The following is a 19,606-nucleotide window of genomic DNA, read 5'->3' on the forward strand; positions in this document are numbered from 1 at the left end:
TATTATGCAAAAGCAGCAGTTATACCAGATCACTCTGTTAAGCCACCCATATTTTGAAGTCTTTAAAACGTCATTATCAATTTTCTTTTACAGCTCACATAAAGCAGGTGAGGTTCCTTCATGCAGCAACAGTCATAATTCAGCTGCACAATCTCTCCTAACTTTACTATCCAACTGCTCTATAATAAGAACTGGGGAAATAACTCAGAGGGAACCATTCCACTGTAGACTAGTAAATTTTCTTTGTCTAACTTTGCTCATGTATTTTCTTGGAGTGCATTCTCCTTCCCTCCTTTAATTTGACTAAATACAGCTGATGCCTAAAGAAATAAAACCAAGTAATATTCTTGGCCTCAGGATGTTTTATAAACAGTATAATGCATGCAATCTACGCTCAAGTGGTGTTACCTAGCTCTAGAGAGAAACACAGATTACTTCCCACTGTATTTTCAATTTCTTTTTTAAACCTGCCAGCTTTTCATATATGGGATCCTGCTAGGAGTCTTTACTCCCTTAATTGCCACAGAGAATAAATTGAAGAGGACAGCAAACTTAGAGGAGTACTAGGAGCTGAGAGAGAGCTCCATCCTAAAGGCAGCCCCAGGCTGAAAGTGAGTCAGGGAACATCTCCAGTGATGGCTGCCCTGCACCCAGGCGAACACTCTTTGGGCATCTGGGAGTCGAATATCTTCTCTCGAATGTGCATTGGCAACTTAAGGAGGAAAACAAAGAGCTGATGCTGTTCCACCACTAAGGAGACAGCAAGGCAACTTGAAGCCTTTCTCCTGTCCATGCACGGCTTGGCACACAGTCCCCAGCCTGTCTGCCTCCACGGCAGTTCAAACTGCACCACCCTGGTTCATCCAGAGGCCAGAAACTTGCCCCTTCTGACATGGTTATGCCATGTAATTCTTGAGATAAATTTTGAAATTAGAAGAACAGATTTGCAGCCTGACCATTCCTCTGTACCTCTTCTAAGACACCTCCTCCTTCCAAATGCCAGCTAAAATCAGCAACAGAGGGGTTAAACTGTGCTGAGTAATCAGCCAGATAAATCCACCTGGACAGTGTGTTACAGGTTAGAAGCTGATACTGCATAGAGTGGGGGAAGCCCTAAGTACACTAACTACTACATGTGCTTGGTTTTGGGAAACAGCCACTCTAGACTCATATCCTTCAAGAGCATGTTTCTGTTCCTCCTGTTTCTGGGGAAAGCCAGGCCATCATTACATGGTCACTTTATTTGGGGGCATGTGCAAGATGATGTTGAAAGAAACAGTCCTGCTTGTCCCCTGTGAAAGCAGGGTTATCTGGATCACCTCCTCGGAGCAGTGATGTGGCTTAGCTATGCTAGTACAATGCTTGGCAATTCTCTGCTACCTTGCTCTTAAAAAAAAAGAAAAATCCAACAAAAAACCTCCCAAACAAACAAACAAACAACATCAACAAAATCAGAAAATTTGCATCAGCGTGTGGCACTGGGGATGCTGCACACAAAGCAGATGACCACGTCCCTCACACGAGCCAGACTTACATTATCTGCATCACTCAGCAGTGTGAAAACTGGCTGCTCTAAGGGCAACAAACCTGCATTTTGTACTCGACTCAGAGATCTCAGCTAAACTGCAGGCAGCGAGTCACAGATGTCAGCCTGCGTAACTCAGAGAAACTGTGTATTTGAGGGCAAAGAAGGATTTTAACTCCATGACTTATGGGTGCAGGAATGTTAAAAAGGCCCCCAGTGAGTTCCTGACCAGCATGACAGTGATGCAGCCAGACATTTAAATTGAATGCAGCTTATCCAATACTTACAGAAACAACATAATTTATTGCATTGCCATTACCCCATGCATGGTCTGTATAATTTATTATATAAATGCATTTTCTCCAACACATTTTTAATATTCAGTCTGGCTTTGTTAAAAAAAGTAATCTGGCAATCTGTCACAAGTAAGATTTGATGCTGTTTTTCAGTACCATTTTGCAGACCGAACAGCTAGAATTAATTGAGAGAAACTAAAGGCAAACACAGAGTCCAACGCTGAAATGTAATAGCTATATTTTTCACCAGACCTACTTAATATATTTCTAACTAGCTCAATAATAAATATAAGCATGCATGCAAAGATGTTAGCTATAAAAAATTGATACAAAAGCTAAAGATCAAAGTTGTGTCTAAATACCTCAAAGTAATACTGTTATTGTAACTCATTATATTTATGCAAACTTTTTAAAAACAGGGTATAAAGAAAAAGACTTTATTCAGACTCATTTGCCAGACATGTTAAACTAAAATAATTAATGCTAAATTCAGTCTCAAGCTTAGTTTCCTAACATACAAAGAACTGCACACATGGATTGGTAAAGGGAAAAAACAATTGGAATGTAATCTGTGGGGCCCACTGGCAGTTAGTTTATAATTTTGTTTTCAAGTCAAGATGAATGTGTTTTAAGAATATACAAGGAATTAGCAGAATCCAAGCTGTGATATATTTGCATTGTGTTTTAAAAATGCTTTTCCTCTCTGTTTTTCTTTTTCAGTTCAGTTTTGCTGCCCCTTATCTCCTGCCTTGGAAACAGGAACTGCCCCAGCCCTCGCACTCCAAAGAGGTGCAAATTCACACAGTGCTGCTGCCTGCTGCAGACATGCGGCATAGAGAAGATCCCTTAGGAAGAATTAAATCCCAGAAATACAATTAAACAATAGCTCCACTGCAGGGATTCAAACTGGGCTTTTAAAAACAAGGGGCCTAGGCAAAAGGTTCTTTAAAAAAAATAGCAGGGAAAAAACCAGATTATCAATACTGTAAGGACTACTTGACCTCTGAGGTTTAAAGACAGTTTCAGAAAGCAGAGAAGCATGATGCAGATGATCTTAAAAAAATTGCTCTGCTGGTTGAAAATACAAAATTGATTACTGCACAGCTCCAGGGTGTTAAGTCTGGAAAATAAACACGCCTCTCAAAAGAGCCCAATCAATTTATGCACATACATATAAACTTATTTTATGACTTAATTCTTTGGACTGAAAGCCCAAATGAAGAGCCTCCCACACCTTCCCAGGGTACATCACCTTGTAGGACAAGGTGATTCCTCACTTGTCCATGTCGTGCTTAGAGCTGTCACTACAATTGGCAGTGGGATGATGGAAAATGTCTCACTGTACTGCAGCTTCCACGGATGGAGTTGCAAATACTGCTTTTCTTATCACAAAGTAGATCCCAGGCATGCAGATGCCTTCTGCAACATTGCAGAGTGCAGTATTTTAGGAAAAAAGAAAAAAGAAGTTTAAATGCTACTGTACCATAACCAATTCGGTTTTGAGCCTCCTCTACCCCTTCTTGTTTTCCAAGACATTTCTTTCCATCCCTTACAGATCTGCATATCTGGCGTTCTCATTCTCCCTGCCCAATGCTATGTGTGTATACAATTTCAACGACTGCAAACTCTGGGAATTTCTCACGCAGGCTCCCAGCAAGTGACTCTGGTGCCCAGGGCACACTCCCACCCTCTGTGAGTGGTGGGCCCCCTGTCCTCTCCCTGACTCTGTAGAGCCTGCTCCACCAGCCACCTCCTCCCACACTTCCTCTCCTCCCCACAACTTCATTCAGCTCCTCCACTCTGCTCCCCTCAGCCTTCTGCAGCCCTTGCAATCAGCAGAAGCAGGAGCTGGCACATTCATCGTGCTTGGCATCCCCTTTGTATAAGCACTGCCCAGGGCAGGTTGCATCTCCCACCTTGCTTTTGCAACAGCACAGTTCTCACCCATCTACAGATTTATCTGCATTGCTCCCTCCTCCAGAAAGGGAAAGCTGGAGGAAGGCATGGCAGCATGAAAGGACTTAGCTGGTGTTGTTGAGTATGGCAGAAAAAGAAAATGAACACAGCTGTGAGTTGCTCCTTCTCAGTCCCACAGAAGTTTGCTGCTCCCAGCTCTTGCTCCTCTACACCCCATCACTCAGACCCATTGCCCTTGGGGTGCTGCAGGGTTGGGCTGCTTTCACCTCCTCCAATATTCCTTTTACTTTCTCCATCCTCCCATCCCAGCAACCATAAGGAAGCAGGAGTGATGCACTTGCCAAATTCTGAGCTCCAGGCCAGGCAAGAGACCCTTCCACCCCTGCCCAGTTGCACTGCCACCAGCTTTCTGCATCCTTCACCTGACGGAGATGCATTTTGCAGCACCCCTTTAAAGGGTGGTAGTTATGTCTTCAACAGTTTCAAAAAGTGAATAGCCTCAGGATGGGGTGGAGGCCCAGGAGCCAGAAAGGGTATTATAAAGCAGGATCTCCTGTCAGATAAGGACTCAACTCAAAACGGGTATTTCATGACAGCTTATTTACAGATCATGCGGCCCCACATGACCAATCTGAAGAGATACTTGCCTGTCATTTTAAAACCTTATTCCGTGTTCCAGCACAGGAAAGCTGGAATGTTTTACAGTTACCCGAATGTTTTCCAGCCAGGTGCAACTAGAACAAAGACCAGTACCCACAGCACTTGGCAACCTTTAAGTGTCCTCAGTGAGGGAAGAGAACTGCAGCAGGTGAGAAAAACTTTTTTCCTTGTTGTTGGACCTCCTACATACTTGCACATGTGCAGGCCACTGAGAAGGGCAGATGCTTAGATGGACCCGTGAGCACCATAAGCCTGTACAGTCACTTGTGATCTTTCCCTAGATATGCATCTATAAGACGTTTCTGTTGAAGAGCATTCAAGGAAATTGAAGGGGAAGCAAAGGCAGTATCTTCCTCTGAAGAATCCAAAGAACATGCAAACAGCTTCTTTCAATGGCTTTCACAGCACAGACGTCTGATAGAGAGACTGTTAGACTGCACTAAGGTATCTCTTTTAGCAAAAATTATTCAAGAAATGGCAAGAAAGGGGAGACGGTCTGTGAGAAAACACCCACGAAGTTATCACATCATAACCCCTTCAGAAAAGGGTTCTAATTATCCAGGCATTAGTTCTGGGGCTAGTAATGGACAAGAGGGCAGAGGTCTTCAAGAGAGCACTGTGTCATTTTTCTGATTACTTTCCCTTAAATTTTCAGGAATTTAAAACTTGCACAGGCCAAACTTCTGTTTTACTTTGGCAAAGCGGGAGGCCAAAGGGCAGGAAACAGAAGAACTCTGCATTCACACGCAATTGCATAAAATAGTTACGCATTGAGCTCTACCAACTCATTACAGTACTGCAGGAGAAACACATTTATTCCCAGAGCTGTATTTATGGTTCAAATGCAAAATGGACAGCCTGTTTACGGAGCATCTTTTGAAACACCACCCCAAGTGTTCTGAGAAGACACCTTTAAGCCCCTAATTTTAAACCAAAAAGCATGAGAGTCCACTTCCCTCAGGTTCTGGGCTGCCTGCAGCCTCTGAATATACTCTTCCAGTTTCTCTTTCCCACCAAGAACAAAACACTTCCCCTGCTGTGCCCATTTGCTGCCTCCTGGCCGAGCAGGCTGCTGCAAAGGATCTTTGCCTCTGTGGCTGTCAGAAGATGGTCTGTAATGAGCTCCGCACACTGCCACTCTCGCAGGCAGAGTGGGTTAGTCAGAAAGCACAGTTTGAGCAGCACTTGCTGCACAGATCTTCAATAGAAGTGTAAGAAGGTGGATATGTAACAGTGAACCCAACTTCCAGCTCTGCAGTTCATCTGCAGTTACTCTTCTCTGCGGTTTCATCTAACATGGGCTTGGCAGCTGTCAAGGGAAAATACAGTCCTTTTCAGAAGGCTGCTCAGCCCAAACTCTCCTCTGTGCATCCCAAACAATTGCACACAGGCAGTGAGAGAGGATGCTCTTGCAACTGCAGAACAATTCCTCTGTGTTGTCGCTTTCAGCTCCTCCATAGGAGGAGGCAATACTGTTCTCTGCAGAAGCTTTTAACTGCTAAATCGGCTGCTTCCGTTTCCCAGGAAAGGCTGGGTGGGACAAAGACCTCATATATGAGAGGCCAAAGGACCTCACACCAGCAAGAGGGGGAGTTTTCTGCCTTCCCTGCGCTGTTTCCTTTGTCCTGCATTCCTCCTTCAGTACAGGGGACAGAGCCTTTGTCCAAGGCCGGGCTGATCATGTGCAGCTTCTCCCCTGCTTCCTTATTCCAGGGTTAAGAGATACTCTTCCTCACAGAGCTTGCTGGTCTCCAACATGTGGGCTCCTCATCACTCTCCTGCAGTGGGGAGGCTCTGGGCAGGATGGAGAAAAGGCTTCCTGCAGAGAGCTTGGCTCCCCTCCACTTCAGGCAGAAAACATCGGCCAGATCAGTCCTGATCTTGAACTGCAGCCACTCTGGATAAACACCTGCTAAGGGCCAGCATCCAGGCGTCCCTGGGCGTGGGGCCTGCTCGCTGTCCCTCTGCCACTTAGGCTGCTGCAGCAGCCCTGCACAGAGATGCATCACACAGCTTCCTCCAGGTCTCTGTGCCAGCTTCTTCCCTCCCTCTCCTAGTAGCAGCCCATGTGCAATATGAAGGCTAAAACAACTTGTGCATTTCTAAGTATAACGATGTATCAAAGTTACAAGTCTTGGTGCTGTGTCCATCCCTGACCCTTTCGGAGCAGCATCAGGGCACATGGACTGATGTAAAACAGAGAGAAGACAAATTTCCCACCCCCTTTTCTTTTTCCCTTTTTCTTTTTTTAAAAAAACCAACTGAATGAACTGTACTGAACAGCTGAAAAACAACAAGCCAAGTTCAGTTCCCAGGCAGGAACAGGACATCAGTTGACAGAATTAAAAGGGACAGCATCAGTTGAAATCTCGCCAACTCAAACTGGGCCTAAACCTACTTTATCTAAATTGCAGTAGCAGCTACAAACAAGCCTTCTCTTTCAGGCAGCACTGAGATCCCTCACTTACTGCCTGGAAATACTATGTAATCAGTAAAGCAGTCTAGGGGAAGACAGCTTTCCTTCTATTTCAACAAAGTCTTTTATAAGCAACAAAGGCTTTCTGTGCCTCTGCTCCTGGCACAAAGTCTCTCCATGCCTTAGTGTGAACCTATCCTTTGCGGCTGGAGAAGGTCAGAGACCTGTTTCCAGCCAAGAATTAGAAGTTGGAAAGACAACAGTGGCTTCCACAGCAAGGCACAGGAAGTAACCAGCCTGACCCATGAGTACAGACAAACTGCAGGAGAGGAAAAAAGCCCAAACTGCAGAAGATTAGGGAGGTAGAGAAGAAAAGGCTTTAATCTATATTATACAAGTAGCTTAGTCACAACATACAAGATAGACTTTTCATCCTCCAAGTAAAATGAGAGTACAGGTGTCCTTGGAAACTCCTGGGTTTCCAGTCATGGTTTCCTACTGCTACACTTCTGACTGGGAGGAGCCTCATGCCCAGCCCTGCTTCACAGCACCAGTGCTAATAAAGCAAAAGGCAATGTCTCTCAGCAGTGGTGCTGGTCCCTTCTTCTCATGTTCCTGAGAAATTATCCTGCACTTTTCAAACCTGGCCAGAGGGCTGCAAAGGCTTTTCTATACCGCAGCTGAATTAAATGTGTGGGGAAGAGATTCTCTAGAGTTGCCCAAGGTCCCAGCAAGTCACAAACAAGGGCCAGAAAGATGCTACTCACTAAAAGCATGACAACCAGCAAAAATAATGGCCAGCTTATCCCATCAGTGGCTGATGAAGTGACAGTGCTCCAAGGCAAAGAGCAGGCCTGAGCGTGGCACTGGGGTGCCTCCAGTATTGCAAAGGGGCAATTCCACCCTTCCTGTTGTGAACAGGAAGAGAAGTGAAGTCAATATAACCAGACAAAATCTAAGGCCATGCAACTCCGCTTGTGCTGTCAAGAGGAACAGGCACACCACCCACGTGGTGGCATTCACAGCTGTGTCCCTGCTCTATGCCCTCTGCCAGTTTACCACCCACACCTGAAACCACTCTGATCAAGAGAGGACTCACAGAGAGGAAGGACAGGCCACCAGCTGCATGCTAGTTCACAGCCTGGGAAGCCTCAGCCATGGCCAAGGCCACTGCAAAGCTGCTGTCTAAGGACTGGCAAGCCTGTGCCTCAGCACCCACCCACAAAACAGAGCTGGAGGTATCCCTGCCTCACAAGTGAGGATAAAAGCATCAGACTCTGCAGGTCCCAAAAATTACAGCCATACAAACTGACAAATAATATTAAGCTTTGCAAGCCTGCAGAGGGGACCTGCAATAATTTAACCAAGGGAACCCAGATCTACAACAGGGAGTGAAAAGGGCCAGGTCTATCTCCAACCAACAGCTGCAATGCCTTTCAAAACAATTTACAAGAGTTACATCTGGCAATTCCGTCACCAACAACTTCAGCATTGCCATCCAGCTCCAGAGGAAGCCAGCTACAGGTTAGAGACCAAAGCACGAGCTTGACAGCTGCCTGTCGTGACCAGCTCTTCAGCCAACCACTCTGCACACCAGCAACCGGTTTGTTTTATCAGCCAGCACATCATTTGGTACCAGTCACAGCCCATACGTCCCAGCTAGAAGCTAGGGGATGTGACAAGGCTATCTTAGGAGATTGGGGGGAGGGATGGGAAGTACTGGGGAGGTAAGCTCACAGGCAGCAGTATGGGGAGAAGGGGATTTATTGCAGCAGTGCAGGACACAGTGCACAAAAACGCAAAGGACCAGGCTCGATCTGAGCTGCTGCTCACAGAACAGCTTGTTTTATGAGAAACATCTAAGAGGAATTAGGCTAAAATCCAACCAATTTCTCATGGACTGCTGAATAACTATCAGATGATGAGAGCTTTTGGCCATTACAAACTTGGGTTAAGTTGGAACCGGTGACTTAATGTTTCCATACCACTTTGCAGAATAAAGGCACGCAGCCCCTGCACACTTGGTGGAGTCCTGTTCACCTACAGCAATTTACTGTGCTACAATTTCAGCATTCACGCAGCAGAGTTCACTGCATAACAGGTTCTGTTGAATTGAAACTGATGTTGATTTATACTTCTTTGTAGAGCTAAAAAACACAGTTAATCTCCACACAATTTTAATCTACAATCCTGGAATACTAGAGAGGAGCCAGGGCCAGCTCTACACTGGAAATGGGTCAATATTACAAACAGATGATAGAAAAAAAAAATATATATATTTTACAGAGCCATAGCAACCAGAAGAGACTAATAAATCGGCCTAGGGTTGGAAAAGAAAAGATAAGGGTACAGTCAGGGAAAAATGTATATGAATTACTGGCAGATTTTATTTGGCTTTAGTCATCCTCCTGGGAAGAAATAAAGAGCTTTACAAACAAGCCAGAGAAGCTTCATTTGTATTCAAGGAAGCAAGCAGTTTGTTTTAGGTTTAGAGTTTGGTTGCTTGTTTTGTTTTTTTCCTTTTTACACACAGAAATTGGCCTGTGTCAAGAATGTTTGAAAACATGTTGGCAAGCAAAGAGTCACTGAGGCTACTACACCGAAGCTTTCTGGACCCCAGGAGATGTGAAGATGAGGCCTGGTGGTTATGGTGGGACAGCATGTGCCAAGGTATCTGCTGGCTAATGGCTGCAGGTTTGTGACCCCCATCAGACCCCCTAATCCCACTGAGCCCCACTTCCAGTGTAAAAGTTATAGTGCCCGTCAAACACAAAGAACTTCCATGACTCAGATGAAACTAACTTGATTCAGGTGAAAAGTGCTGAATAAGAAGAGTGCATCTACACCTTTTACAACTTCCATAATCACCCTTGTTTAAACAAAGGGTGAAACTACAGCATAGAGAGATGGCATCATGGCCCCAAACTGATGTACTGGGACATCATGCACATGGCAGGAATTGTGTGTGTGTCCTTCCTTAAACTAGAGACAAGCTGTCATAAAATAACTTCTACCTGAAGAAAGTATGACATGTTAGAAATTACAAAGGAAGGCTACATGTACCTCATTTTGGGCTTGCTTTTCAGCCTGGCTGCCAAAGGCTTGTGCAGCTGTACTGCCTTGGGCAATTCCATGCAGCAGAACCATCCTCCTTTCCAGGGGAGCTTTGGGAAACTGGGCCATGGACTTGAATCATGCCAGAGGACAGAAGCTCACAGATACTAAGTTCCTACAGGTTTCACAGAAATAACAGATATATTTTCTATCTTATCCTCTGAAAAGGGGATTCCTCACTATGACAGTGCAGAGGTGCTTGTGGGGAAAAAAACACAAACCAAACCAGCTATAGTTAGTTTAGCCATTGTTTTGACATGTTGTTATCAACATGTATAACTTGTCATGTACCTACTGGAATTGGTTCTGTCCAATCCACTTTTCAGAAGTAGTAAGTCTTCTAAGGAATAATTCATGTAAGTTGCTTCTGAAGTACTCAGCTGAAATCTACATTATATTGCCACTGAAAAATTGCACCTTGCATCCTTACTTTCTTTGCCTGCACATTTTGTTACTACTGTTTTGCAGTACCCAAGATGCAAACAGCTTCCTACTACTGACTAGTCAAAGGTCAAATATTAAAATTCAACTTTGCAATTAGTTGAGACATCAAACTCACAGTTAAATATCTTTCAGTGCACTAGTCATCAGGAGACTGTGAGAAAAGATTAATTACATATTTATGGAATCAAAAAAAATTACATTTAGAAGACCTGAAAAGAACACTCAGTCATTCAAGACATATTTATAATATAAATGAGACTAAGAAGGCTCCTACTCTGCCCTTCCCTAAAGGATCAACTTTGCCTGACAAATATCCATGAAGAACAGTTTGACTTGTTCTCAAAGATATGCAGCAATAGGGAATCTGCCACTATCCAAATGCATTACTGCACTTGCCATTCGGAAGTTTTTCTAATGACAAACCCTAAGCCTATTTTACAGAAATTTTAGTAGTTAAATTACAGAACTTTTAGTCTCTCCTATCCCCAGTAGGCTCATGAAAAATGTATTTATTACTTTATTCGTTACAGCAACCTTTTGCATATTTGAAGACGGTTCTCACATCTTCCATCTTCTCCTCCCTAGACTAAACAAATGTAACTCTTTTGATCGTTCCTTCACAGGTCATATTTTCTGGACCTTTGGATCATTCTTACCACTCTCCTCCAGTCTCCCTCCAACTGGGATGCATCTGACTTGAAGCTTTTTGCCCAAAATTAAATACAATGCTCTCCTTCTCCCTTGCAGTGTAGGACCCAATCATATGCAATACACAGAACACTTCCATTTATGCATCAGAATAATTTCACTTCTATCTCTCAGTGTCAAGAGCATGTTGGTTTAGGTATAGCTCATTGGTAATAGTAACTCCAAATAGTTTTCTTCTTCTTTCAGAACTGCTGCTTTCCCCCATCTGATTGCACTGGATTATTCCTGTGTCAGGACAGGACCTTGCACCTGTTGTGCTTCCCTGCCCTTACTGCACACCAGTACTTCCCAGCTCTACCCATCTTTTGGTGGTTGATGACTACACACTGACAGTCACTCAGAGTTTAAATATCCAACCAGTATTGCAGCCCTCTTCTTTACCTTTTACCAAGATCTCATTTCCTCAGCTCATTCACACACTTGTTGGGACAATGTAAAAAGCCTAGTAGTTTCAAGGTAACCAACATTCACTGCTTCCTATGGTACCTGTTAGTTAGTTTCTTCCAATTTATTGTTGATAAATCCATGCTGGAACATCCATTACGCAGTGGATGCCTTCTAGATGGTTTGTTTCTCTTAGCAGTTTCTTAAGACCTGAAATCTGATTGACCAATTAGAAACTTTTTTTTTCCTATTGTGGGAGTTTGTTTTGATTTTGATACAGGTTTTTTAATGGGATGTGAAGAACAGCATTTGCCAGTTTTCCAGTCTTCTGTGATGCCACCTGTCTCCCCTAAACCAGCAGGGGCTCAGCCTGCTCATGCTGATATGTTCTAGGGTAAATGTGATCAAGCTCAGCCAACCTGCAAACTTCTAATTCATGGACATCCTCTTAATACTTCTGGCTCATTCCTCACTACAACTTGTGCATTGTGGAGAATAACCATGACATATGCCACATCATTATCTTTAGGCTCTATGCATGATGAGTTTTCATGACAATTTCTCAAAACCTGTACCTGACACCTGCAGCTGCTTTCTTTCAAGCTAAAATCCATGGAAGCAGCAAGAGCTCATACACACATGTACCTGTTTCCATGCTACATCAATATATTGCCTTCATGACACAGATGAGACAGACCCTTGAAAACAACCTAAATTTACCTTAGACAGAAAAAAAATGCAGATTTTAATTCAGGAAAACACAAACCATAGTCTCTCTGTAGTGATCAAAGGTTGTAATACTGCAGTACATGAAGAGTTAACAATTGTAGTAAGCTCTGGAAAAGCTTTCTGTAGGAAGAGCATTTCTTCCTTTTCATTTGAATTGAAGTATAAATTTGTTCTACCATGAGATATTTGCAGTAGACCCATGAACCATGACAAGCTAAGGTCATGGAATTGTGCAAAGTTTCATTTTCAAGGTTTGAAGGTTTGGGGTTTTTTTAAAACTAACAGAGTTGGAATTTGTGGTCATGGTCAAACAGTGATAAAATTAAGAACAGACAAAGCCACAAATAAAACTTTTTGAGACTTGAAAGCTTGGTTTTGTTGAAGGAGGGTAAGTACTGCCCTTTAATCAAAAGCACCAAGCGCTTGTTACAGTGAACAGAGAAGCCAAGGCTGAAAGAGGTCTGAAATTCAATGCAGAAGATTGCTTTTCTAAAGCACTGCCACAGTGCAGGAGAGTGAGAGAAACAAAGGAATGCAACATTCATTTGCCTAGAAGTGTTTGTTAGAAAAATACATCACTTGCAATGAGACATGCTTTGAAACTGCAATACACAGGAATAATATTTAGGACAGCAGTAGCTGCTAGGTGAATATTCAACTCACTTGTCACCCCCTGAAAATGCTCAGGCTCAGCAGCAGTATAACTACACTTTACTCTCCCCCAGCTTCAGCTGGACTCAGCAGAGCACCTCTATGATAACTAAAAGTTGGCTTTTATCAAGAGATAAGAATTTAGCTCTTAGTACAGCTTTCAGAGTAAGCAATCTTCTGACATGTGAAAGTGCTTGGAGCCTATCCAAAAAGTTTCTGCCGGTTTTAATCTTTTTCTTGCTTCTTGTTCAGGGTGGATTCCTAAGCTTTACTTAAGTTGATTCGGTTCATCAAATGTTTTTAAGGCTTCTTTGGAGTATTAAAGAGACACGACAGATTTTTTTTTTTTTTTTTTTTACAAGTGAAGAAGACAACAATGAGGTACATACACCAGAGTTAAACAACACTTATCAGTGTTCCATTTGACAAATGCTCTAAGCACTACAGTCAGGAAGAACTTGAGCAAAAAGAAACCTTTCATCGTGTAAAACAATGCTGTCATGCCACAGCCTGCCTCATGCCTAATGGGCTTCAGAGGAACCAACCCTTCAAATACTTCAGTTTTAAAGTTTCAACATCTGAACAGAGTAGTCCTGTAAAAAAAACAAGAAAAAAAAGACAATGCCAGAAGCTCACTTGGCTCTGCAGAGTGAGAATGTCAAACTGGGGGAAAAAACTCTACTAGGTAGAAAAGAAAGTAACACTGCTGAGGACTGGGTGCCTGATTACCCAGGAGTGACACAAGGAAGAACACGGGAACTGCTCTGGACACTGCCATCCTGAGAGAGGACAGCTCAAGGGAGTAAAACAAATCAAAGCAGGACACGTTAGATGTAGCAGAAGTACTGAGGACTCTGCAGAGCAATGTAGTGAGAGATCTTTGACTAAATTAGAAAATTACTGCATCTAGCTGTGGTCAACTGGCATTGCTCTGAAAGATCAAGAAGAAACATGATAAAGTAGGCCCCATTACAAGTCTTACTTCTAAATGCATCATCTTGTCAGGATTAACATGATGTCTATTATTAACCAGACAATTTTAGCCTGAGAAAATTCTTTTCTAAAAGAGATGTGATAATCAAATTCGTACTAAAATAAAACTAGAACTTGTTCACTTGTTGCAACAGCATACAGATTCCTTTTATACAAGGCAAGGAATGGTTGTTAACAGTCAGTTACAGCACGCAGCTGCTTGCTGAAGGGCATGAAGCAGTATGGAAAAAAACACCCCAAATCCAACACTTCTGTAATATTTTAAGGGGCCTTCGCAGGTCTCTCGTCCAGCCTCCCTATTTGAAGTGGAGCCATAACCAATGCTAGATCAGAGCCAACTTAGCTTTGTTGAGCTAAGTCCTGAACCTTTCCAGGAATGGAGTTCCAGCACCTCTCTTATAAACCATTCCCTGTCCTTTGCCACTCTCCTTGTGAGCAAGTTTTCCTTGAAGCTTTTCCAGGGCCTCCCATACTGCAGTTCAGAGCTGTAGCCCTTTGATGTACTATCTAGGGCTTGACCCCACAATCTTGTAACTACCCTCCCTACAGCTGTAGGCTCCAATTAAATCCCCCTGCACATTCTCTTCCCAGGCTAAACTGGCCCTGCTCCCTCCATCTCTTCTCAAGGCTCACATGCCCTAGAACCCTGACCACCTTGAACACTCTCCAGCTTTTCAGTATCTCTTAAAGGCCCAAAATAGGACACAGTATTTTCAGCAAGGCCTTCCCAGTGCCATGCCAAAGAGGTAATAACTTTCCTCTATCTGCTGCTCATGCTTTTCCTAAGGTAACCCAGCATGTGGTTTGCCCATTGTATGACGATTGTGGTGTTAGCTCACACCCAATTTCATAGTCAAAGAAAGAAGTGAATTTATGATTCATACACTGTTATTTTTCATAAGGCAAATTGAAAACTAAACACCCAGAGGCTAGAATCCACTACCATGAGTTTGAGCAGTGCCTTTAAAGAGTCATGGTGAATATAAAGTAAAAACCAGAATGGATAAGCAGAAGATAATACTGGAGGGTGGTTCATGCCAGATGGGTATGCATAGGTACAACCACTCTTTTCATTCCATAAATCATTCTTTGGCTTTGAGATCAAAAACATGGTCCTGCATTATTGCAGGAACCAAACCAGGGAAGTCTCTGCCCTGACTGCCAGCTTAGTCACCAAGCAGTTTGCCCTTAAGTACCCTACCAAATCCCATTTCACTCTGCAGACCTCCTCTCACCCATGAAAAGACAGTGACCACACAAAGACAATTCCCAAGACTTGACTGGGTGCTTACGAGACAAGTGTCACACCCTGTAACAGATGTGGTTCTGCAGAACTTGAGCAGGAAAAAGTGAGGTTGTGTATTTAACCCTGTGGTACCTGACTGGAAGACGTATCTGGCCAAGCCTTGCATCAGCTCTGCCGGCCAGGTGGGCGGTGCCGACTCCCCCGTCTCTCTCTTCAGTCGGAATGTCAGCTCAAACCCAAAACCACTCGGTCCATCTGTTCCTGTAAACCTGGAGAGAATGAAAAATAATTAGTCACAACACACTTCTTGTAACCAGGGCAGGATTTAAGATCAGGACCATGGAAAAAGGATGAGCATTCTCCTCATAGAACAGATATGTTTGAGAAATTCCCTTTCAGTCTACTCTGGCTCTAAGGGCAGAATATGGTGAGATTGGCTGATGTAATACAATTTCAAAGATAACTATCATAGTAGTGTTTTCAATCACAACAATTCAGCCTTGGAACCATGACTTTCCTGAGACTCATGGGATTTTCAACAACTTGAATTTGTCTTTAAAGCATCACTGTAAGTTTTACACTCATAGCTAAATGGGAACACCAAAGAAAAGACATAACAGAAAATAATATTATTCCACCTTTATGAATTCAAATTTCTATGCACTGAGAAGTGGGATACAACTGAAGTACTGAGTAGCTTGCAAATTTGAAAGCAAGTTAGGGTCATCCATGTGATTTCTACCACTGTCATTGCATCCCTTGCTCATGACTGCTCCTCAAAGGCAGAGGAAAAAAGGAAGGATTTATGCTGAACATAAAAACACCTTAAAGAAGCTTTCATAAGCCCATATCATTCTCCAGGTTCAAATCTCTGACACCTGCAGCCATTGGCAAATTTTCTGGGGAAACTTCATGAATGTCTTGGATGCTGGTACCTTGCTGGTGCATATGAAAGATACAATGCATAAAGGCTTAATAACACTGTACTACTAAAATCAGTCAAACAGAGCAGTCTGGAAACTAATTAGAGCACTTTCTATTTGAAAAACCCAAAGAGGTAACAACAGTAATTACAATGCAGCAGTCCACAAGGATCCCAGCTTTACAATAAGACAACCATCTGGGATGGAGCGTGTGCAGGAAGGGATCTCGAAATGAGTATTTTTTACCTGCACGTGGCCCCAGGTACAAAAACTGAAAGCTGAAACGCAGCATTAAGTTTCTGTACTAACAAATCTGAATATTCCACACAGTTTGCTTTATGCTGAACCCTGCAGTTTTGAGTGAAAGTTTCTTTTTTAAAATGCTAAGGAAAAAGAAATTGAAAAAATATCTGTGACTGAAAACAATAAAGTATTAGAAGTCATTCTGACGTCTGCAATAGAGGAGTAAACAATATAACAAATATTAGTATAACAACATACAAGCATGTCCATCTTTATTTCTCTCCACATTATCCTCAACAAAGAATTTGAGAATTAAATACTATGAAAACAATTTCCCTGCGAACAGGCCAGAAAACACATTTCAAACGCTCAACTGGTACATATAAAACCTCTTTTGGGAGAGAAGTATACACTTTTAAGCAACAAGTCAAATCATTACATCTGGCTCTTAGACAAAGCAAGAGCTTAGTGAATAACCAGCCAGCCAGGGATGGAATCTGGATGTGCAGTGAATCCTGTGTTCTGTAACCATACATGCAGACCTACTTAACTGACTGATACAGGACAGTGACAGCCTCACAAATGCAAAGTTGTACCTTGAACATCCAGCCCCCCTATAGTGTTCTATTAGTTTCACATATCAGTTAGTAAAGGAAAAAACAGAAATATTTCTTAAAGGGAGAAACAAAAACACTTCAAAGTGGATAGTTTTCAAGGACTGATTCCAGGAAAAAGCATAAACCAGAAACTGAAACACATTATGAATGGGTCAGTTTTATGAAAGATCAAAGTTAACAAAAAGCCTTCAAGCTGATCTTTCACAGTTAAGTATTTTGGAAAGTAAGATGGCTCCCTATTGAATTTCCTCCTTTCAAGGCACGTTCTGAAACAACACAACTTCTAATATGCAATGAGATAGAGTTCAGTGGGCTTTTTTTTTAACCTCTTGGATCTCTGCTTCCCAAAAATAACTGTTTAAAGAGGACCACACGTGCTTTACATTGATCCATATGAAAATTACTGGGTAACAGAAGTGTTTAGGTGAGTATCCATCAAATCTAAAGCAACATTTATATTTAGGAGAACATTGCTGGTCAGCAACATACCAGTAGTCACAAAGCAATAAAGCTAGCAGGCAACGCTACTTAAATTAATTTGTTCGTATGGTAGTGAGACTCTGAAACAGAACTACTGAAGAGAATAAAAGGTAAGGAAACAAGCATTAAGTTACTTCCCTTCTAAGATTTAAAAAATCTCCCCGAAAATTCAAGATGTATCTTCCAAAGAACACTCAGAAAATGCAGCAGCAATACAATGCTTATATTCTCAAATTAACAGTTAAATCTTAGAAGAATTTTGTTTGCATGTAAGAAATTTGTATTTAAAGATTAGACTTAAAATAGTTTTGAATAGTTAATGGTGACAAGTTGCTGAAAATACAGTTAGAGGGAAAATTTAAAAACATGCCATTCACCTGCACTGTGCAGCTGTTCCGAGGTAATGGTCTATAAAGTAAAAGTCTTTGATCTGTTTAATTTTAGGTTGGTAATCTGGTTTTGAGGAAATTGTGACACATGTGGCTTTAAAAACTTGTGATTACTTTGCAAATACTTCACGCTTAATTTAGACAGGTCTTTAATAGAAAGAAATATTAATATTCAAAATGTAATTAGCATAGTAATTTTGTTAGTATTTTTGCCAAAGGTTTTGCTTTTATTCTTAAAAAAAGTCTTGTATTTGAAGGTAAGTTCAATGTAGTTTCAACAGCTGCCATGAAATTTCTCCCACTGAACAATGGACCATAATCCAGGATCAGAGCTCCTGGATGAGGTTTGGGGGATGTACCTGAGAATGGAGGCAGACATGAGCTTCAGGAGCTACACAGACCTATAACCTTCCTATATGCTTCTGACCCTTGGTCTAAGGAAAATCACAGAGAAGTATCCAGTAGCCAAGTTACGCAGCTTGGCTTCTCTTATAGATATCCATCTTACTACAATTGCTTACACTGGCCCCAACTTCAATATTTGTGATGTTAATTAAGGATGCATTAGTCTGCTGGTGGGGAGGCAAGTAGCATGGGAAACGATTTTTCCCAGTTAGAAACCCAAGATCTCCAGATACATGTGCCAATGGAAGACAGAGCAAATGGCTGATCATCTCTCACAAGGATAAAGATACTCCTTTCCTGTATTCCATGTGGAAACACTGGGTTCTCATGGTAGTCTCCTCCTTTCAGACTATGTCTCCACTGCTTAAGGATTATCTTAAGAGGACGACAAGAAGCTGGACAAAAAGCCCACCACACCTTGCAGGCTTGCAGATGTTCAAACTTGTGTTTCTTCCTGTAAGTTCCAAATTTCCCCCAAACTTCCGGAAGACTTCTAGAAAATCAGCCGCCTTCATCCAGCCACAATCAATGAACAAACTAAAAAACCCAAACAATACTTCCGGAAGAGAAAGACTGGACAAGCCTCATTTCCACAAAAAAAACTGGGTGGAAGGGTAAGAATAACCCACAGATGGAAGAAATCTTGCTAAAGCACATGGAAGCCATGACCTCTTCCACAGACCTCCCCACGTTCTCTACTACCTGTACCTGCACCAACCTGCTCCCTTTCCAGTGAGCAGCAAAGCATTCCCAGCAGGTCAGCCTGACACAACTCCTGTGCCAGCTGCAGAGGTAATGCACTTTGATTACAGACTCTGCTCTACAAATGCTGGCACTATTTGGGGCTGGTTTCTCTGAGAGCTGGGGAGGCGAGGACTGAGATGGTAGGTTTGGTGTGGGGTTTTTTTGGTCATGGTTAGGTTGATTGGGTGTTTTTGTTGGTGTTTTTTTTTTGTTTGGGTGCTTTGTTTGGTTGGTTTTGGTTTTTTTGGGGGATGGTGGTCATGGTTTAAATCTGAAGGTAACCAATTCAAACTACAGCCAATTTAGAACAAAGACTTTGGAGCTCAGTTCAGCATCTCAGCAGTGAAGTAATTTCTTCAGCCAAACTCTTGCAATGCAGGAGTCCAAAAGTGCCTCAGCTTTGATCATCTCAGATGATGATCTGAGATGGAACATGTGCAGGAAGGAAACCTCAGCATTAGTATTTTGTATCCATGCATGGCCCCAGCTACACAAACTGAAAGCTGCAAAACAGCATTAAGTTTCTGTACTAACAGATCTGAATATTTCACATAGTTTGTTTTACGCCTTGGTTCTGGTGAACCCTGGAGTTTTGAGTGAAAGTTTCTTGTAAACACTTCTAAAACACTAAGAAGGGGGGGAAAGAATTCCATATTTTGCCCCCAAACTAAAGACACCAAGTATAAAGAGTCAGCATGGACCATATTGTGCCCACCGCTGCT

The 19,606-nt window shown here is 42.5% G+C and overlaps 1 protein-coding gene across 2 annotated transcripts in view; it reads right to left on the minus strand.

Annotated features, from left to right (window-relative positions):
- Positions 1-19,606, minus strand: part of SUFU (SUFU negative regulator of hedgehog signaling) — a 91,112-nt gene that overhangs the window by 49,596 nt on the left and 21,910 nt on the right. For both annotated transcript variants that reach the window (XM_032115818.1, XM_032115819.1), the window contains exon 3: positions 15,216-15,352. In XM_032115818.1, the coding sequence (XP_031971709.1) occupies positions 15,216-15,352 (137 nt within the window). The remainder of the gene's footprint in view (positions 1-15,215; positions 15,353-19,606) is intronic.

Source organism: Corvus moneduloides, chromosome 8 (genome assembly GCF_009650955.1).
Source record: "Corvus moneduloides isolate bCorMon1 chromosome 8, bCorMon1.pri, whole genome shotgun sequence".
Taxonomy (NCBI): Eukaryota; Metazoa; Chordata; class Aves; order Passeriformes; family Corvidae; genus Corvus; species Corvus moneduloides.